At 47.7% G+C, this 22,441-nt stretch overlaps 1 protein-coding gene across 1 annotated transcript in view; it reads left to right on the top strand.

Moving 5' to 3' along the window:
• galnt18b (UDP-N-acetyl-alpha-D-galactosamine:polypeptide N-acetylgalactosaminyltransferase 18b) overlaps positions 1-22,441 on the top strand; it is a 180,368-nt gene that overhangs the window by 59,035 nt on the left and 98,892 nt on the right. The window contains exons 5-6 of the mRNA XM_070898742.1: positions 11,503-11,686; positions 16,551-16,748. Of these exons, the coding sequence (XP_070754843.1) occupies positions 11,503-11,686; positions 16,551-16,748 (382 nt within the window). The remainder of the gene's footprint in view (positions 1-11,502; positions 11,687-16,550; positions 16,749-22,441) is intronic.

Genomic DNA, 22,441 nt, shown 5'->3' with positions numbered 1-22,441 from the left:
CGTTCAGTTCGCAAGCGCGACCCCGAGCTTCCAGTCACCTGTCACTTTAATTCCACACTCCACTCCCATTCTGACCTCACCGTCCTCGGCCTCTTACACTGTTCCAATGAAGCTCAATGCAAGCTCGAGGAACAGCACCTCATCTTTCGTTTAGGCATTTTACAGCCTTCTGCACTCAAGATCGAGTTCAACAGTTTCAGAGCGTAACTGCTGCCAATCTTTGGCTCCCTTCCCCCCCTCCCCTCCCTCCTCTGGTGCCCCGAGCCTGTTTCTTTTTTTCTCCTTGTCTCTAATGGCAGCTGGTCATTATCCCACCATTCACACCCTATTGAGACTAACCTTTTTCTAACTCCTGTCATTACCATTTCAATTCGGCCCATCATCCTTTTTGTCTCTCTAATCTCTCCTGCCTTCCACCCTATCACAGACCTTCCTTTTTGTTCTTTCCTCCCCTCCCCCTTTCAGTGCTCCTTAAGAATCTGTTCTTTCCGAACACTCTCCAGTTCTGACGAAGGGTCATAGACCCAAAACGTTAACTCTGTTTCTCTCTCCACAGATGCTGCCTGACCTGCTGAGATTTCCATCAGTTTCTGTTTTTATTTCCTCTCTGGAGCCTGGGTTTAATTTGCGCCCAGACGGAGGGTGTTGAAGACATCCTCTCGCCGCCTGATGTCAGGGTCTGTTATGAAATCCCATTCCCTGGGGACACGACACTAATGGTCACTCCCATGCAGAGAGGCCAGAGGCTGGCTGCTGTGGGAAATAATGCCACACTGGTCTTACAGGGGCATGCTTCTCATCTTGGACCTGTTGCGAGGGGAGCAGAGAGAGCTTCGCTCTGCATCTGGCTGTCCTAAACCTGACTGCCGGGTGCTTGATGCTGACACTGAAATGGGAAGAGTTCCATTTCGTGGGACTCAAATCCCTCACTTCACTGGGCTCAAATCTAAATTTAAAAGTTTTTCTTAACTTTTCTGGCTGGTCGCCCACATTCTACCCTTCGCAAACTCGAGGTGATCCAAAGCTCGGCTGCCCCGTGTCCTAACTTGCACCAAGTACCGCTCACCCATCACCCTTGTGCTCGCTGACCCACATTGACTCCCGGTTCGGCAACGCCTCGATTTCAAAATTCTCATCCTTGTTTTCAAATCCTTCCATGGCCTCGTCCCTCCCTATCTCTGTGATCTCCTCCAGCCCCACAACCCTCCGAGATCTCTGCGCTCCTCTAATTCTGCCCTCCTGAGCATCCCTGCTTATAATGGCTCCACCATTGGTGACCGTGCCTTTTGTTGCCTGGACCCCAAGCTCTGGAATTCCCTCCCTAAACCTCTCCGTCTCTCCACCTCTCTTTCCTCCTTCAAGACGCTCCTTAAAACTTATCTCTTTGACCAAGCTTTTGGTCACCTGCGCTAATTGCCACTTATGCGACTCGGTGTCAAATTTTTAATCTCATAACACTCCTGTGAAGCACCGTTGGGCATTTCACTCTGTTAAAAGCAGTGTTGTTGTTGGTAATTTGAGACACCATCCTTTCCTATTGATGCTCACATCCTGATCGGCACTTGCTCTCTTGGGCTCCTTTGAGTCATGTAGAGTCTGCTTAGAGCAGAGAAGGCTAAGAGGAGATTTGATAAAAGTGTTTAAAAAATCATGAAGGATTTCGATCGTGCAAATAAGGAGAACCTGTTTCCAGTGGCAGGAGGGTCAATAACCAGAGGACACGGATTGAAGGTGATTGGCAAATGAGCCAGAGGCGACAGGAGGAAACATTATTTTACACAGGGAGTTGTTGTGATCTGGAACGCGCTGCCTGAAACTTTCAAAACTGGAATGGGATAAATACTTGAAGGAAAAACATTTGCAGGGCTGTGGGGAAAGAGCCGGGGGAGTGGGACTAATTGGATCGCTCTTTCACGGAGCCGGCACAGGCACGATGGGCCGAATGGCCTCTTTCTGTGCTGTAAGATTATATCATTGTATGTAGCAGCATGTTGGGTAAGCTTGCCCAATGCAAACTGTATGGATTTGTTCCTTTCACATAAAGCTCTTTGCCTGCACCAAGACAGGCCTATCTTGGTGCTTATGTTCAAGACCAATAATCCAGGGAACACGAGTTCAAATCCCACCAGGGCAGTTTGAGAATTTGAGATCAGTTTTTAAAACACTGAAAATTAAATGCTGTCTCTGGAAAAAAATACAGTAAAAATTACCATGTGTCTATCGGATTGTCGTAAAAACCCAACTGGGTCACTGATGTCCCTTTAAGGAAGGAAATCTGCTGTCCTTATCCGGTCTGGCCTATATGTGCCTCCAGTCACACACCAATGGGGTTAACTGTCCCTCTGAAATGGCCTAGTGAGACACTCGGTATCAAGCCCGCTACCAGTGGTTCAAGAAGTCGGCTCACCACCACCTTCTCAAAGCAAATAGGGAATGGACAATAAATGCTGGCCTTGCCAGCGACGCCCACACCCCCAGAATGAAATTTGTAGAAAGCTGTTCTCATTGTTTACAAGCAGCTTCATCACTGTTTTGAGTATAATTCAGAGAATGGAAGCGTCATAATATTACGTTAATTACTTGAGTTAGTACATTGGGGCGGTTGTCCATAGGTCTACACTGTAACCATGGTCAACCAAGGTCCAGGATCAATACAAATCTGTGCAAGGGAACGATTTGTCATTACAAGGAAATGATTTGTCATTACATAACATTACATAACATAAGAACATAAGAATTAGGAGCAGGAGTAGGCCATTCGGTCCCTCGCGTCTGCTCCACCATTCAATAAGATCATGGCTGATCTTCTACCTTGTCATGTATCTCACACTACTGTATATAACTGTATCTTACCATGCTATACATGACTGTAACTAGATATGACCTGTAACCACAAGCATACTTTACCACCAGGGGTGCACTTGCAGGAGACACTGCATACCTGTCCCACACAGGTATATAAAGGCAGGTCTCAGGCAAGTGTGGCACTGGAGAGCTGTGAAATAAAGGTGCAGGTCCAGAGTGACCTTGACTTCAGCATGTGCCTTGTGTAAGTCTGTACTGCAGGGTCAGGACTTTACATACCCAACTCCACTTTCCTGCACTATGCCTTCGTGTTTTTGCCCTCAAAGTGGATAACCTCACAATTATCCACATTATGCTGCATCTGCATGCATTTGCCCACTCACCTAACCTGTCCAAGTCACCCTGCAGCCTCTTAGCGTCCTCCTCACAGCTCACACCGCCACCAGTTTAGTGTCATCTGCAACCTTGGAGATATTACACTCAATTCCATCATCTAAATCATTAATGTATATTGTAAAGAGCTGGGGTCCCAGCACTGAGCCCTGCGGCACCCCACTAGTCACTGCCTGCCATTCTGAAAAGGACCCGTTTATCCCGACTCTCTGCTTCCTGTCTGCCAACCAGTTCTCTATCCACATCAGTACATTACGCCCAATACCATGTGCTTTGATTTTGCACACCAATCTCTTGTGTGGGACCTTGTCAAAAGCCTTTTGCAAGTCCAAATACACCACATCCACTGGTTCTCCCTTGTCCACTCTGCTAGTTACATCCTCAAAAAATTCCAGAAGATTTGTCAAGCATGATTTCCCTTTCATAAATCCATGCTAACTTGGACCGATCCTGTCACTGCTTTCCAAATGTGCTGCTATTTCATCCTTAATGAGTCATTTCAACATTTTCCCCACTACTGATGTTAGGCTAACCAGTCTATAATTACCCATTTTCTCTCTCCCTCCTTTTTTAAAAAGTGGTGTTACATTAGCTAACCTCCAGTCCATAGGAACTGATCCAGTGTCAATAGACTGTTGGAAAATGATCACCAATGCATTCTCTATTTCTAGGGCCACTTCCTCTTACTCTGGGATGCAGACTATCAGGCCCCGGGGATTTATCGGCCTTCAATCCCATCAATTTTCCTAACACAATTTCCCGCCTAATAAGGATATCCTTCAGTTCCTCCTTCTCACTAGACCCTCGGTCCCCTAGTACATCCGGAAGGTTATTTGTGTCTTCCTTCGTGAAGACAGAACCAAAGTATTTGTTCAATTGATCTGCCATTTCTTTGTTCCCCATTATAAATTCATCTGAATCCGACTGCAAGGGACCTATGTTTGTGTTCACTAATCTTTTTCTCTTCACATATCTATAGAAGCTTTTGAAGTCAGTTTTTATCTTCCTGGCAAGCTTCCTCTCGTACTCTATTTTACCCCTCTTAATTAAACCCTTAGTCCTCCTCCGCTGAATTCCAAATTTCTCCCAGTCCTCAGGTTTGCTGCTTTTTCTGGCCAATTTATATGCCTGTTCCTTGGATTTAACACTATCCTTAATTTCCCTTGTTAGCTATGGTTGAACCAGCTTCCCCGTTTTACTTTTACTCCAGACAGGGATGTACAATTGCTGAAGTTCATCCAAGTAATCCTAAAATGTTTGCCATTGCCTATCCACCGTCAACCCTTTAAGTATCACTTGCCAGTCTATTCTAGCCATTTCGCGCCTCTTACCGTCGAAGTTATCTTTCCTTAAGTTCAGGACCCTAGTTTCTGAATTAACTGTGTCACACTCCATCTTAATAAAGAATTCTACCATATTATGGTCACTCTTCCCCAAGGGGTCTCGCACAACAAGATTGCTAATTAGTCCACTCTCATTACACATCACCCAGTCTAGGATGGCCAGCTCACTAGTTGGTTCCTCGACATATTGGTCTAGAAAACCATCCCTAATACACTCCAGGAAATCCTCATCCACCGCATTGCTACCAAGTTGGTTAGCCCAGTCAATATGTAGATTAAAGTTCCCCATGAACCCTGAGTTCCCACATGGTACAGGAGGAGCATATCCCCACGTGATATGCTCCTCCTGTACCATGTGGGAACTCAGGGACACTTCCGGTGTTCCTGACGACTATATCTGAGGGAAGTGTATCCGCCTCCAGCTCCTGACGGACCGCGTTGCGGAATTGGAGCTGAAGGTGGATTCACTCTGGAGCATCCACGATACTGAGAATGACGTGAGTAGCACGTGTAGCGAGTTGGTCTTACCGCAGGAGAAGGGTCCACAGCCAGCTAGGGAATGGAAGACCAGCAGGAAGAGTAGTGCAAGGAAGATAGTGCAGGGGTCCCCTGTGGTCATCCCTCTGCAAAACAGATACACTGCTTTGAGTACTGTTGAGGGGGATGACTCATCAGGGGAGGGCAGCAGCAGCCAAGTTCATGGCACCGTGGCTGGCTCTGTTGCACAGGAGGGCAGGAAAAAGAGTGGGAGAGCGATAGTGATAGGGGATTCAATTCAATAGGGGAATAGATAGGCGTTTCTGCGGCCGCAACCGAGACTCCAGGATGGTATGTTGCCTTCCTGGTGCAAGGGTCAAGGATGTCTTGGAGCGGGTGCAGGACATCCTAAAAAGGGAGGGAGAACAGCCAGTTGTCGTGGTGCACATTGGTACCAACGACATAGGTAAAAATACGAAACGAATTTAAGGAGCTAGGAGCTAAATTAAAAAGTAGGACCTCAAAAGTAGTAATCTCGGGATTGCTACCAGTGCCACGTGCTAGTCAGAGTAGGAATCGCAGGATAGCGCAGATGAATACGTGGCTTGAGCAGTGGTGCAGCAGGGAGGGATTCAAATTCCTGGGGCATTGGAACCGGTTCTGGGGGAGGTGGGTTTAGTACAAACTGGACGGTCTGCACCTGGGCAGGACCGGAACCAATGTCCTAGGGGGAGTGTTTGCTAGTGCTGTTGGGGAGGAGTTAAACTAATATGGCAGGGGGATGGGAACCAATGCAGGGAGACAGAGGGAAACAAAAAGGAGACAAAAGCAAAAGACAGAAAGGAGATGAGGAAAAGTGGAGGGCAGAGAAACACAAGGCAAAGAACAAAAAGGGCCACTGTACAGCAAAATTCTAAAAGAACAAAGAGTGTTAAACAAACAAGCCTGAAGGCTTTGTGTCTTAATGCAAGGAGTATCCGTAATAAGGTGAATGAATTAACTGTGCAAATAGATGTTAACAAATAAGATGTGATTGGGATTACAGAGACGTGGCTCCAGGATGATCAGGGCTGGGAACTCAACATCCAGGGGTATTCAACATTCAGGAAGGATAGAATAAAAGGAAAAGAAGGTGGGGTAGCATTGCTGGTTAAAGAGGAGATTAATTCAATAGTTTGGAAGGACATTTAGCTTGGATGATGTGGAATCTATATGGGTAGAGCTGTAGAACACCAAAGAACAAAAAACGTTAGTGGGAGTTGTGTACAGACCTCCAAATAGTAGTAGTGATGTTGGGGAGGGCATCAAACAGGAAATTAGGGGTGCATACAATAAAGGTGCAGCAGTTATAATGGGTGACTTTAATATGCACATAGATTAGGCTAACCAAACGGGAAGCAATACGGTGGAGGAGGATTTCCTGGAGTGCATAAGGGATGGTTTTCCAGACCAATACGTCGAGGAACCAACTCGGGGCGAGGTCATCTTAGACTGGGTGTTGTGTAATGAGAGAGGATTAATTAGCAATCTCGTTGAGTGAGGCCCCTTGGGGAAGTGACCATAATATGGTGGAATTCTGCATTAGGATGGAGAATGAAACAGTTAATTCAGAGACCATGGTCCAGAACTTAAAGAAGGCTAACTTTGAAGGTATGAGGCGTGAATTGGCTAGGATAGATTGGCGAATGATACTTAAGGGGTTGACTGTGGATGGGCAATGGCAGACATTTAGAGACTGCATGGATGTACTACAACAATTGTACATTCCTGTCTGGCATAAAAATAAAAAAAGGAAGGTGGCTCAACCGTGGCTATCAAGGGAAATCAGGGATAGTATTAAAGCCAAGGAAGTGGCATACAAATTGGCCAGTAATAGTAGACTGGGTGAAATTTAGAACTCAGCAGAGGAGGACAAAGGGTTTGATTAGGGCAGGGAAAATGGAGTATGAGAAGAAGCTTGCAGGGAACATTAAGACGGATTGCAAAAGTTTCTATAGATATGTAAAGAGAAAAAGGTTAGTAAAGACAAACGTAGGTCCCCTGCAGTCAGAATCAGGGGAAGTCATAACGGGGAACAAAGAAATGGCAGACCAATTGAACAAGTACTTTGGTTCGGTATTCACTGAGGAGGACACAAACAACCTTCCGGATATAAAAGGGGTCAGAGGGCCTCGTAAGGAGGAGGAACTGAGGGAAATCCTTATTAGTCGGGAAATTGTGTTGGGGAAATTGATGGGATTGAAGGCCGATAAATCCCCAGGGCCTGATGGACTGCATCCCAGAGTACTTAAGAAGGTGGCCTTGGAAATAGCGGATGCATTGACAGTCATTTTCCAACATTCCATAGACTCTGGATCAGTTCCTATCGAGTGGAGGGTAGCCAATGCAACCCCACTTTTTAAAAAAGGAGGGAGAGAGAAAGCAGGGAATTATAGACCGGTCAGCCTGACCTCAGTAGTGGGTAAAATGATGGAATCAATTATTAAGGATGTCATAGCAGCGCATTTGGAAAGAGGTGGCATGATCGGTCCAAGTCAGCATGGATTTGTGAAAGGGAAATCATGCTTGACAAATCTTCTGGAATTTTTTGAGGATGTTTCCAGTGGAGTGGACAAGGGAGAACCAGTTGATGTGGTATATTTGGACTTTCAGAAGGCTTTCGACAAGGTCCCACAGAAGAGATTAATGTGCAAAGTTAAAGCACATGGGATTGGGGGTAGTGTGCTGACATGGATTGAGAATTGCTTGTCAGACAGGAAGCAAAGAGTAGGAGTAAATGGGTACTTTTCAGAATGGCAGGCAGTGACTAGTGGGGTACCGCAAGGTTCTGTGCTGGGGCCCCAGCTGTTTACATTGTACATTAATGATTTAGACGAGGGGATTAAATGTAGTATCTCCAAATTTGCGGATGACACTAAGTTGGGTGGCAGTGTGAGCTGCGAGGAGGATGCTATGAGGCTGCAGAGTGACTTGGATAGGTTAGGTGAGTGGGCAAATGCATGGCAGATGAAGTATAATGTGGATAAATGTGAGGTTATCCACTTTGGTGGTAAAAACAGAGAGACAGACTATTACCTGAATGGTGACAGATTAGGAAAAGGGGAGGTGCAACGAGACCTGGGTGTCATGGTACATCAGTCATTGAATGCTGGCATGCAGGTACAGCAGGCGGTTAAGAAAGCAAATGGCATGTTGGCCTTCATAGCGAGGGGATTTGAGTACAGGGGCAGGGAGGTGTTGCTACAGTTGTACAGGGCCTTGGTGAGGCCACACCTGGAGTATTGTGTACAGTTTTGGTCTCCTAACTTGAGGAAGGACATTCTTGCTATTGAGGGAATGCAGCGAAGGTTCACCAGACTGATTCCTGGGATGACGGGACTGACCTATCAAGAAAGACTGGATCAACTGGGCTTGTATTCACTGGAGTTCAGAAGAATGAGAGGGGACCTCATAGAAACGTTTAAAATTCTGATGCAGGAAGAATGTTCCCAATGTTGGGGAAGTCCAGAACCAGGGGTCACAGTCTAAGGATAAGGGGTTAGCCATTTAGGACCGAGATGAGGAGAAACTTCTTCACCCAGAGAGTGGTGAACCTGTGGAATTCTCTACCTCAGAAAGTTGTTGAGGCCAATTCACTAAATATATTCAAAAAGCAGTTAGATGAAGTCCCCACTACTAGGGGGATCAAGAGATTTGTCGAGAAAGCAGGAATGGGGTATTGAAGTTGCATGTTCAGCCATGAACTCATTGAATGGCAGTGCAGGTTAGAAGGGCCTACTCCTGCACCTATTTTCTATGTTTCTATGAACTGCTGTACTTTTATTGCACACATCACTTATTTCTTGTTTGGTGCTGTCCCCAACCTCACTACTGATGTTTGGTGGTCTGTACACAACTCCCACTAGTGTTTTCTGCCCTTTGGTATTCCGCAGCTCCACCATACCGATTCCACATCATCTAAGCTAATGTCCCTCCTTACTATTGCATTAATTTCCTCTTTAACCAGCAACGCCACCCCGCCTCCTTTTCCTTTCTGTCTATCCTTCCTAAATGTTGAATTCCCAGCCTTGGTCACCTGGAGCCATGTCTCCGTGATGCCAATTACATCATATCCGTTAACTGCTATCTGCGCAGTTAATTCGTCCACCTTATTCCGAATACTCCTCGTATTGAGGCACAGAGCCTTCAGGTTTGTCTTTTTAACACATTTTGCCCCTTTAGAATTTTGCTGTAATGTGGCCCTTTTTGTTTTTTGCCTTGGGTTTCTCTGCCCTCCACTTTTACTTTTCTCCTTTCTATCTTTTGCTTCTGCCTCCATTTTATTTCCCTCTGTCTCCCTGCATAGGTTCCCATCCCCCTGCCATATTAGTTTAACTCCTCCCCAACAGCACTAGCAAACACTCCCCCTAGGACATTGGTTCCAGTCCTGCCCAGGTACAGACCGTCCGGTTTGTACTGGTCCCACCTCCCCCAGAACCGGTTTCAATGTCCCAGGAATTTAAATCCCTCCTTTCTGCACCACTCCTCAAGCCACGTATTCATCTGAGCTTTCCTGCGATTCCTACTCTGACTAGCACGTGGCACTGGTAGCAATCCTGAGATTATTACTTTTGAGGCTGTACTTTTTAATTTAGCTCCTAGCTCCCTAAATTCGTCTCGTAGAACCTCATCCCGTTTTTTACCTATATCGTTGGTACCTATATGCACCACGACAACTGGCTGTTCACCCTCCCTTTTCAGAATATCCTGCACCCGCTCCGAGACATCCTTGACCCTTGCACCAGGGAGGCAACATACCATCCTGGAATCTCGGTTGCAGCTGCAGAAACGCCTATCTATTCCCCTTACAATCGAAGGGTGCCGTGAGAAGGGGAGGGAGTGCTGGGGGTGATTGCAGAATGGACCAGGGTGTCGTGGAGGGAACGGTCCCATCGGAATGCTGAGAGGGGAGGGGAAAATGGTAATGGCAGAAGTTAGAAAAAGGTTAGTCTGGATATGGTGTAAATGTCGGAATAATTATCTGCTGCAATGGGAGACAGAGAGAAAAAGAGGTCGTTTAAAAAAAGGAAAGGGAGCCAAATATGGGCAGAGGTTATGGTCTGAAATTGTTGAACTCGATGTTGAGCCCAAAAGGCTGTAAAATGCCCAAACAAAAAATGAGGTGTTGTTCCTCGAGCTTACGTTGAGCTTCATTGGAACAGTGTAGGAGACCAAGGACATAGTGGAGAATTAAAGTGACAGGCGACCGGAAGCTCAGGGTCACACTTGCGGAGCGAACGGAGGTGTTCCGCAAAGTGGTCAACCAATCTGCGTTTAGTCTCCCCAATGTAGAGGAGACAACAATCGTGATAAGTGAATACAGTATACTAAATTGAAAGAAGTACAAGTAAATCACTGTTTCACCTTGAAGGAGTATTTGGGTCCCTGGAGAGGGGGGAGGGTGGAGGTAAAAGGGCAGGTGTTGCATCTCCTGCGCTTGCACAGGAAGGTGCCGTGGGAAGGGGAGGGGGTGCTGGAGGTGATTGCAGAATGGACCAGGGTGTCGCATCGGAATGCTGAGGGGGAGGGGAAGTGAACATCACATGGCTGACTAAGCCACTTCCAACTCATCAGCTCTACAACTATTTTTGGTAGAACCTATAAATCAAGTGCCTCTGATTAAAGGGGGGAACTAAAACCACAAACTCAAACAAATTAGACTTTGAACAGTAAACTTAAATCAAATTAAAATTTGGTTCCCAGGGATGATGATGCACTCCAGTCCCTCCGGCGCCCACCTCTCTCGGAAGGCCGCGAGCATACTGGTGGGCACCACGAGCTCCATCTCCAGGGATACCCTGGCTCGGATGTAACCGTGGAAGAGAGGCAGGCAGTTGGGCTGAACGATCCCCTCGACCGCCCGCTGCCTGGACCGACTGATGGCACCCTTGGCCGTGCTCAGGAGCAGTCCTACGAGGAGGCCTTCCGACCTGCCCGCTCCCCTCCGCACAGGGTGCCCAAAGATCAGGAGTGTGGGACTGAAGTGCAACCAGAATTTGAGGAGCAGCCACTTCAGATACTAGAATAGGGGATGCAACCTCACACATTCAACATAAACATGGAACATGGACTCCTCCAGATCCCAGAAATTGCAGGCGGCTTGGGAGTCTGTAAACCAACTTAAAAACTTGTTGTCAACAGCTCCACAAACCTGTGAACATACTCGCAGGTGCCTACATTACACCTCTCTAAACCTCTCCGCCTCTTCACCTTTGACGCCTCCTATAAGACCCTCCTTAAAACCTACTTTTTGACCAAGCTTTTGATCGCCTGCCCTACTATCTCCTAATGTGGCTCGGTGTCAATTTTTGTTTGATTAATGCTCCTGTGAAGCGCCTTGGGATGTTTTACAACGTTAAAGGCGCTATATAAATGCAAGTTGTTATTGGCCTGGAAGGCTCCAGTGTGATGTGTGACTAATGGCTGATATTTCTTCAATTTGCAGTTGAGCTCAAAGAGACTTTACACGCTTACGTTGAGGAGTTGAACAAACGCAAGCCAGGATTTGTCAAGATGGTCAGACACAGTAAGCAGGAAGGGCTGATCCGATCACGGGTCAGTGGCTGGAGAGCTGCAACAGCACCGGTAGTTGCACTCTTAGATGCTCACGTGGAGTTCAGTTATCAATGGTAACTATCATTGTACACAGTCCGTCTACAGCATTCTCACGTGGCTCCATCCAATCGAAGGTCAGATATATCCACTTATAACTGCACAATGAGAGTGTAACATTTACAGAGTCAATCCCACTCTCCCCCTCACTCCCCGTACCATTTAATACCCCACCCAGTCTAATCCCACTCTCCCCCTCACTTCCCGTACCATTTAATATCCCACCCAGTCTAATCCCACTCTCCCCCTCACTCCCCATACCATTTAATATCCCACCCAGTCTAATCCCCTCTCCCTTCACTCACTGCACCCTTTAATATCCCACCCAGTCTAATCCCACTCTCCCCTCACTCCCTGCACCTTTTAATATCCCACCCAATCTAATCCCACTCTCCCCCTCACTCCCCATACCCTTTAATATCCCACCCAGTCTAATCCCACTCTCCCCCTCACTCCCCATACTCTTTAATATCCCACCCGGTCTAATCCCACTCTCCCTTCATTCCCCACACTCTTTAATATCCCACCCAGTCTAATCTCCCTCTCCCCTCACTCCCTGCACCTTTTAATATCCCACCCAATCTAATCCCATTCTCCCCCTCACTCCCCATACCCTTTAATATCCCACCCAGTCTAATCCCACTCTCCCCCTCACTCCCCCATACCCTTTAATATCCCACCCAGTCTAATCCCCCTCTCCCCTCACTCCCCATACCCTTTAATATCCCACCCAGTCTAATCCCCCTCTCCCCTTACTCCTCATACCCTTTAATATCCCACCCGGTCTAATCCCACTCTCCCCCTCACTCCCCGCACCCTTTAAGATGTCTCTTTTTCCATCAGCTATTTAATTATCTTTGAAATGCATTGACATGCTCATCTTCTGCAACATTTCATAGTGAGGAATAGTACCTTACCCTTCACAGCTCTCATGTACAAAGCTTCTCAAGTCTCTCTACATCCTCGATGGTACTGACCCAGTGAACCTGCACTGCACACCATGTTTCAACTGCAGCCCAACAAAGAACATGGACAAGTTTCTGTTTTATATAGTCATTCTCTGGCTGTCTGCGTTGCCGGGAAGGTTATCTTTCTGAACCATTGCGATTTGCTGCCTCTCTGTCTCTCCTCCTTTAAGACGCTCCTTAAAATCTACCTCGTTGCCCAGCTTTTGATCGCCTGTCCTGATATCTTTATGTGATTCGCTGTCACATTTAGTTTGTTAACGCTCCAGTGAAACCCCTTGGGATTTTTTCCGATGTTATATAAATGCAAGTTGTTGCTTTTTTATAAAGTGATTCGGCTGTGGCTCAGTGGGTAACACTCTGAATCAGAAAGTCGTGGGTTCAAGTCCCACTCCAGAGACTGAACCACAGAAATCTAGGCTGACATTCGCAGTCCAGTACTGAGGGACACTGCACTGTCAGAGGGGCAGTACTGAGGGAGCGCCGCACTGTCGGAGGGGCAGTACTGAGGGTGCGTTGCACTGTCGGAGGTTCCGTCTTTGGGATGATACTTGGTTAAACCGAGGCCCCATCTGCCCTCTCAAGTGGATGTATAAGATCCCATGGCACTATTTCGAAGAAAAGCAGGGGAGTTATTCCCGGTGTCCTGGCCAATATTTATCCCTCAATCAACATAACAAAAACAAATTATCTGGTCATTATCACATTGCTGTGTGGGAGCTTGCTGTGCACAAATTGGCTGCCGCATTTCCTACATTACAACAGTGACTGCACTCCAAAAGTACTTCATTGGCTGTAAAGCGCTTTGGAACATCCTAAGGTTTTCTTTATTTTTGTTTTCTTTCATTTGGCTGCTTTCTAAATACCTGATCGATACAATCGATAACACAATCTTATTATTCGTCTTTATTTAACATAAAAGCCCTCGAGAAAGAAGCTTGAAAGGTTGGTGCTTTCCCTGAGATTAACACTGCAGCATCACAGCAGATTGCTCAGAAACAGGCTGTTTGTGGAACTAAGCCCGTTTAAATCCCTCTTGGAACCAAGGCCATGTCCTTTTAATGCCCCGTGCCTCCACGTGATGTTTGAAGGCTGTCAGATCAAGTGAAGGTCTATTTGGGGAAGGATTTTAACGTTAAATAATGCCGTGGGCCATTAAGCTTTATGAGAGTTCAGCCTATTTCTCTATGATGCAAATCAGCCTCGCTGGCTGATGCAGTTCCACCTTGCAATGAACACTAAAAGCTGTCAGAGACAAGGGGCCAGAAATCACATAGTGCCCCGTTTGGGGCCATAACTTTTCAGGGCGCACGAAAATATCGCCAGGCGGTAAAGATTTGCAGCTGACGGGAACTTGTGCTTTAGCGATGCAAGAGGGAATTGGAGCTTTCAAGCTATCAAGCAGCTACCAAGCAGCTTTTATACATGCCAAAGGAATACAATTACATACTTATTGTATAAATCAGGCATTGCTTCCTCAAAACACTTCCCAAATTTCTGTAAAACACTCATTGAAAATTAACAGGAGTTGCACGTCAGAATTTGCACAAGCGCTTTTTATATTGGATGAAGTCACGATCTGCGGGGCGCAAGAGAGCGAGGCGGTAAGTGTTAACGCCAGAGCAAAACCGCCAGGGAAGCTTGCGGGCGTCGGTAAATTTGCCGCGCCCGGACGGTGGCCCGTTAGCGGCCCCACAGGCACTAACGGGAGGCACAAAGCTGGCCAATTTCTCCCCCATGTCTTTGAAAGGGCTTCAATTTTAATTTCTACCTGGATTTTTCTCTGCAATGTGACAAGTCTTGATAAAAGTAGTGAATTTGAAAAATAGTTTGGTGGAGCCTATTAAAAGCTCACTCGATTGTTATCAGTTGCAGAGTTTGCGCCTGATTGCAGGTCTCTGAAATGTCTCAGAGACACAATGGACCAGAATTTACCACCAAAATGTAACGGTGAGGATAAGGGTGCAAATCAGATAGCAACATCAGGTGAACGATTTCAGAGGCCTTTCAGCCCCTCCCACCATTCAGTGAGATCATGGCTGATCTGCACCTCAACTCCATTTGCCCACCTTGGCTCCATATCCCTCGATACCCTGACCCAACAAAAATCTATCGATCTCGGTCTTGAAAGCTCCAATTGACCCCCAGCCTCAACAGCTTTTTGCGGGAGAGAGTTCCATATTCCCGCTCCCCTTTTAGTGAAGAAGTGCTTCCTGTCATCATCCCTGAACGACCGAGTTCTAATTTTAAGACTGTGTCTTATGTGTCTTACATAAAACCATAAGAAATAGGAGCAGGAGTCGGCCTTTGGCCCCTCGAGCCTGCTCCGCCAATCAATACGATCATGGCTGATTTGATCTTGGCCACATCTCCACTTCCCTGCCCGATCCCCATAACCCTTTATTCTCTTATCGCTCAAAAATCTATTTATCTCCACCTTAAATACATTCAGTGACCCAGCCTCCACAGCTCTCTGACGCAGAGAATTCCAAAGATTCACGGCCCTCTGAGAATCTTATATGTTTCAATAAGATCACCTCTCATTCTTTTAAACTCCAATGAGTAAAGGCTCAACCGTTCTTCATATTTCAACCCCTTCAGCTCAGGAATCAACCTTGTGAACCTTCTCTGAACTGCCAAAATGCAAGTATATCCTTCCTTAAATGGTCCTGTGTTTTCAAGCAAGAGGAAGAGTCATGGAACGTTTTGAAGTAAAATTGATGCTCTGAACTCCATTAGCTTGTGTTTTCCTCTTGTCAGGCACAGTGATGGGATTGTGTAATGAAATTAGACTCAAAAACCAGCTAATTACAAGCCTGATGCTGCTGAAGATCCTAACCAAGGGGCCACCACACATAGAAAGAAAGAAGGACTTGCATTTATATAGCGCCTTTCATGACCTCAGCGCGTCACAAAGCGCTTTATAGCCATTGAAGTACTTTTTGAAGTATAGTCACTGTTGTAATGTGGGAAACGCTGCAGCCAATTTTACACACATTAAGCTCCCACAAACAGCAATGTGACTTTTGTCCCAGAATGAGATACAAATACATATATTTGTTATCAGGATTTTCAAATATGATCCCCACCATGTAAGAAAGGAGGGAGAGAAAAAACGGGGAACTGCAGACCAGTTAGCCTGACATCAGCCGTAGGGAAAATGCTAGAATCTATTATTAAGGATGTGGTAACAGGGCAATTAGAAAATAATAATAGGATTGGGCAGACTCAGCACGGATTTATGAACAGGAAATCATGTTTGACAAACTGTTAGAATTTTTTGAGGTTGAAATTCGCAGAATAGACAAGGGGGAACCAGTGGATGTGGTGTATTTGGATTTTCAGAAGGCATTCGATAAGGTGCCACACAAGAGGTTATTAAACAAAATTAGGGCTCAAGTATTTGGGGGATTTTGGACTCCAGAGGAATCAAAGGATATGGAGATCAGGCGGGAAAATGGAGTTGAGGTTGATGATCAGCCATGATCATGTTGAATGGCGGAGCAGGCTCGAGGGGCCGTATGGCCGACTCCTGCTCCTAATACTTATGTTTATATTTGGGCGATGCTGGAAAAGGCCACGTTTAATGCCCACCCCTTGTTGCCCTGAGGAGGGTTAAGAGTCAGCCATGATGTGTGGAACTGGAGTCACATGGAAGCCCAAATCAGGTCAGGGTGGAGGGTTCCTTTCTCTGAAGGACATTAGTGAACCAGTTGGGGTTTTGTTACCGACAATCCACCAGGTTTCAGAGTCATTTTATCTACACATTCCCAGATTTATTTCGGCGTAAATTGCCACAACGTGGGCAAAAGAGCGGCGTGAGTTTCAACCTAAGTTGCTGATTGCAAACTCCACAGGTAACTCCGGGATCTCACCGACACTTCCGTCTCACTCAGAACCTCTTGTCCTTTTGCAGGGCTGAGCCAATACTCTCAAGAATAAAGGAAGACCGAACACGCATCATATCTACCTCCTTCGATAATATCAAATTTGACACCTTTGAGTACACGCAGTATGGCTTAACGTCCCATGGGTTCGATTGGCAGCTGTGGTGCCGATACTTAAATCCTTCCCAGGAATGGTGGGGCTTGGGAAATAAGACTATTCCCATCAGGTAATTAAACACCAATAAATTATGTCGTGGCTTGGCTGATTTTATTTGTTATTCATATAGTCGCTTGGAGAACTGTGTCATGCTGTGGCCTAAGTGGCTGCGAGAGAGGGTCCGAGGCTGGGTATTCTGCGGCGAGGGTCTCACCCCCTCACAAAGGGGTCGGTCATTTAGGACTGAGATGAGGAGGAATTTCTTCACTCAGATGGTTGTGAATCTTTGGAATTCTCTACCCCATTGTGCTGTGGGGGCTCAGGCTTTGAGTATATTCAAGACAGAGATCAATAGATTTTTGAATACTAAGGGAAGCAAGGGATATGGGGATAGTGCAGGAAAGTGGAGTTGAGATCGATGATCAGCCATGATCTTATAGAATGGCGGAGCAGTTTCGAGGGGCTGAATGGCCTACTCCTGCCCCTAATTCTTATGTTCGTATGTTTTCCTGACTCCCCAAAGCCTTTCCACCATCTACAAGGCATCAGTCAGGAGTGTGATGGAATAATCTCCACTTGCCTGGATGAGTGTAGTTCCAACAACACGCAAGAAGCTCGACACCATCCAGGACAAAGCAACCTGTTTGATTGGCACCCCATCCACCATCTTCAACATTCACTCCCTCCACCACCGGCATCAGGTCTTGCTCACAGCCCGCAGGACATGCTGGGAGGGCGAGGAGCATGCGCGCAGACTCCACTGCGCATGCACACAGCTGCCGGCAGTGTTTTCTGTGCTGGGCTGTTGCTCTGCCCCCCACTTCACTATCTACGCTACGCTGGGACACCGGAGACCTGGCAGTGCGGGCAGGATGGGGCCACTTTTTTTCGGCGGCGTTTCCAGCGCGCAAAGTCGGTGCATTTAGGGTAAATGCACCGAAAAAAGGGGTTGGAGAAAATTGGGCCCCAAATTTCTCTAATCACTCACACACTGTCAATATATTATTATTTGAGAGACATCGTGTAATTTCATTTGATGAATCAGCACTAACTGCTTCCAATGTCACCCCAGGCAACCTGTTCCATAGTTTGACACCTCGCTCACTGAAACACGGTTTCTGCAGGTTCACCCCATTCCGGCTCAGATCGTGTCCTCATTCCCACTCTTCCAACAGGGCAGGACGGCCGGTCACACTCGACACTATCCAGTCCCTTTAGAATCCTTCAATCGGCAAATCCTATCACACCCCGCACCTTCCTCCCCAAACCCCCTCCGCCTTCCTCCCCAAACACCCCCCCGCCTTCCTCCCCAACCCCCCCCAAACCCCCCGTGCCTTCTTCCCCAAAGCCCCCCCTGCCTTCTTCCCCAAACCCCCCCCACTTTCCACCACAAACCCCCCCCACCTTTCTCCCCAAACCCCCCTCCCTCCGTCTTCCTCCCCAAACACCCCCTCCCCCCAAGTTCCTCCCCAAACCCCCCCTACCCTGACTTCCTCCCCAAACAACCCTCCTGCCTTTCTCCCCAACCCCCCCCCCCTCCCCCCCACCTTCCTCTCCAAACCCCCCCTCTCCGGCCTTCCTCCCCAACCCCCCCACCCACCCCTGTCCCCGCCTTCCTCCCAAAACACCCCCCTTCACCTTCCTCCCCACCCCGCCTTTCTGCCCAAAACCACCCTTCACCTCCCCCCCCCCCACTTCATCATATGGGTTATGAGAACAAATAAAACCCCTCCCACCATATAGGACAGACCCGCCATCGCTGGGATACAGAGCCATGGAACGATCGTTCACATCGCGGCCCATCTGAATGTTAATCAGCCCCAAAATCCTCCCACTGCTTCACAGTGCTCTCCAGTGGAAAATGCAGAATTAACTGAGACTCTGTACACTAAATGGGGCATATCAGTGAGAGTGTGTGCACTGAATGGGGTATATCAGTGAGATTGTATACTGAATGGGGTACAGTAGTAAGACTGTACACTGAATGGGATATATCAGTGCGACTGTACACTGAATGAGGTATATCAGTGAGCATGTGTACACTGAATGAGGTATATCAATGAGTTTGTACACTGAATGAGGTATATCAGTGAATGTGTTCACTGAATGGGGTACAGCAGTAAGACTGTACACTGAATGTGGTATATCAGTGAGGTTGTACACTGAATGGGGTTTATCAGTGAGCGTGTATACTGAATGAGGTATATCAGTGAGGTTGTACACTGAATGAGGTATATCAGTGAGGGTGTGCACTGAATGAGGTATTTCAGTGAGGGTATTCACTGAATGAGGTATATCAGTGAGGGTGTGCACTAAATGAGGTATATCAGTGAGGGTGTGCATTGAATGAGGTATATCAGTGAGGGTGTGCATTGAATGAGGTATATCAGTGACGGTGTGCACTGAACGAGGTATATCAGTGAGGGTGTGCACTGAATGAGGTATATCAGTGAGGGTGTGCACTGAATGAGGTATATCAGTGAGGGTGTGTACTTAATGAGGTATATCAGTGAGGCTGTACACTGAATGAGGTATATCAGTGAGGGTGTGAGAGTACGAGAGGAAGCTTGCAGGGAACATTAAAATGGACTGCAAAAGCTTCTACAGATATGTAAAGAGAAAAAGGTTAGTAAAACAAACGTAGGTCCCCTGCAGTCAGAATCAGGCGAAGTCATAACTGGGAACAAAGAAATGGCAGACCAATTGAACAAGTACTTTGGTTCGGTATTCACTAAGGAGGACACAGACAACCTTCCGGATATAAAAGGGGTCAGAGGGTCTGGTAAGAAGGAGGAACTGAGCGAAATCCTTATTAGTCGGGAAATTGTGTTGGGGAAATTGATGGGATTGAAGGCTGATAAATCCCCAGGGCCTGATCGTCTGCATCCCAGAGTATTTAAGGAGGTGGCCTTGGAAATAGCGGATGCATTGACAGTCATTTTCCAACATTCCATAGACTCTGGATCAGTTCCTATGGAGTGGAGGGTAGCCATTGTAACCACACTTTTTAAAAAAGGAGAGAGAGAGAAAACAGTGAATTATAGACCGGTCAGCCTGACATCAGTAGTGGGTAAAATGATGGAATCAATTATTAAGGATGTCATTTGGAAAGAGGTGACATGATAGGTCCAAGTCAGCATGGATTTGTGAAAGGGAAATCATGTTTGACAAATCTTCTGGAATTTTTTGAGGTTTCCAGTGGAGTGGATAAGGGAGAACCAGTTGATGTGGTATATTTGGACTTTCAGAAGGCTTTCGACAAGGTCCCACACAAGAGATTAGTGTGCAAAGTTAAAGCACATGGGATTGGGGGTAGTATGCTGACGTGGATTGAGAACTGGTTGGCAGACAGGAAGCAAAGAGTAGGAGTAAATGGGTACTTTTCAGAATGGCAGGCAGTGACTAGTGGGGTACCGCAAGGTTCTGTGCTTGGGCCCCAGCTGTTTACATTGTACATTAATGATTTAGACGAGGGGATTAAATGTAGTATCTCCAAATTTGTGGATGACACTAAATTGGGTGGCAGTGTGAGCTGCGAGGAGAATGCTATGAGGCTGCAGAGCGACTTGGATAGGTTAGGTGAGTGGGCAAATGCATGGCAGATGAAGTATAATGTGGATAAATGTGAGGTTATCCACTTTGGTGGTAAAAACTGTGGTGTATGTAGCACACAAATCACTGACTCCACACGGTCTGGTGTAAGTCTAACTGCTGTGACCTTCGTCCTTTATTGTTCAGCTCCAGAGTGCCTTCCAGGTGTGGTGGTCAGCCTTATATAGTCCTTGTTGCAGGTAATACCAGGGTTTCCCACCACAGCGCCCTCTGTGGTGTGGCATAGTGCTTACATTACATTTAAGGTACTGGGACGATACACACATCATTACATATCATCACCTTCCCCCGCCCCACCAGGACGCAGGACAACGATACACACATCATTACATAACATCACACTTGTCCAATGGATGGCAGGTGGGCATAGACAGTGCGTTAGTATGGTACATATTATCTGGTACATTAACTGGCTATTGACTGGTAGCGGATCCTTGATTTCCTTGTTAGCCGTTATCATTAATTGTACTTCATCCATTATTTTAGACAAATACAGTGGCCATTCAGCATTAAAAAAGTAATTCTTATTATAAATTCACTATCTCACATTAACATTGCTCATTATAGACTCGCTCTGCCTGACAGAAATCCTTTGTGGGGACCACCTCTTGGTAAGGCCCTTTTAAGACTCCCGGGTGCATTTCCTTTTTAAGGCGCCATCTTTGATGCAGGAGGATTCCACGAGGCTTCTCCTTGGGCGCCGCCATCTTTGATGCTCTGCAGCTCCGACACGATGCCGCTGCCACCTTCTTCTCCGCCGCTCCGGATGCTCTCCGCCGTCGCCGCCTCCGCTCCCCTCCGCTGCCACCTGACTTGCCGCCTCTGCTGCGGCCGTTGTAGCCTCTCCAGCGGCCGCACTTGCCGCGTCCCCCGCGGCCTCCGTAGCCGCCGACCTCCAGCTGCTGCCGCCGCCCGACGCTAACAGCTCCTCGGCGGGGCTCTTCCGAACCGCCGGCCATCCTGGATCTCTCGCACCCCGCCCGCAGAGCCCCGCCGGCTCACTCCCCCCCCACTAGGCCCCTCTCTACAGGGCTGTTTGCCTGTGGGGGCTGGGGCTGCAGGGTCTCTGTGTGAGGCCCGGGCCTGGGGCTTGCCTGTGGTTGGATTGAGGCTGCAGCTCCAGCTCGGTCGGCGTTGCTCTCTGGGGACCCGGGGCATGGCAGCACCCCGGGGAGCAGCAGCCTGTGGAGTGATGAAGTCTTCCCAGCTCCCACGGGCCATCCCCATCCACCTCCGGCTGAGGAGTGTCGGCCCATCGCCTGCAATGACCCACAAAGGTAAACCGTGCATCTCGTCCCCGTGGGATACCTGCACCTCCGCTCTGCCAAGAACAGGTATCAGTTCCCTGGTGTAGGTACGCAGCTTCACCGTGACCGGGACCAGCTCGGGTCGTGCAGCTGAGTTAATCCACAGTTTATCAAAAGTTCTCCGACTCATCAACGACAGACCCGAGCCCGTGTCCACTTCCATACTCACTGGGACTCCGTTGATTTTTACTTCCCTTATCACTGGGGGCGAATCGTCGGTGCACGTGTGCAGTCCGAACACCTCATCATCTTCTACCTGCTCCTCGCTGAACAGTAGATCATCCCACATCTCCTCAGCCACACGGTGAGTCCGATTTCTTTTACACATACGCTGAAGGTGGCCTTTAACGTGGCATGTATTGCACGTGTACTCCGCAAACCTGCACTGGTGAACCCCATGGCTTCCTCCACAGCGCCAGCATGGTGCTGCTTGATTGGCCCCCCTCAGCGGACTCTGAGCTCCAGGATCCCGAGGTCTGTGCTCTCTGCCCCGGGCAGAGCCACGTTCTGCAGTTTTGTCCGTGGTGGGCGCTATCCTGTGGACAGTGCCTGCCGGGTTCGAGACTGTGTGGATTATTTGCTTGGTGCTGCAAGTCGAGATCATATGTGCCCAGCTGATGGTGATGGCCTTTGTCAGAGTGACTGTGGGTTCCGTGGCCAGCAGCTTGTGAAGGAGGCCCTCGTGGCCAATCCCCATAACGAAAACGTCCCGCAAAGCCTCGTCAAGGTGTGCCCCAAAATCACACGGCGCCACGAGTCTCCTGAGGTCAGCAGCATATTTGGTGACATCCTGGCCCTCGGGTCTGCAGTGATGGTAAAATTTGTATCTGGCTGTGAGGATGCT

Source organism: Pristiophorus japonicus, chromosome 14 (genome assembly GCF_044704955.1).
Source record: "Pristiophorus japonicus isolate sPriJap1 chromosome 14, sPriJap1.hap1, whole genome shotgun sequence".
In the NCBI taxonomy this organism is placed as follows: domain Eukaryota; kingdom Metazoa; phylum Chordata; class Chondrichthyes; family Pristiophoridae; genus Pristiophorus; species Pristiophorus japonicus.
This window is presented reverse-complemented; position numbering and strand designations above follow the sequence as displayed.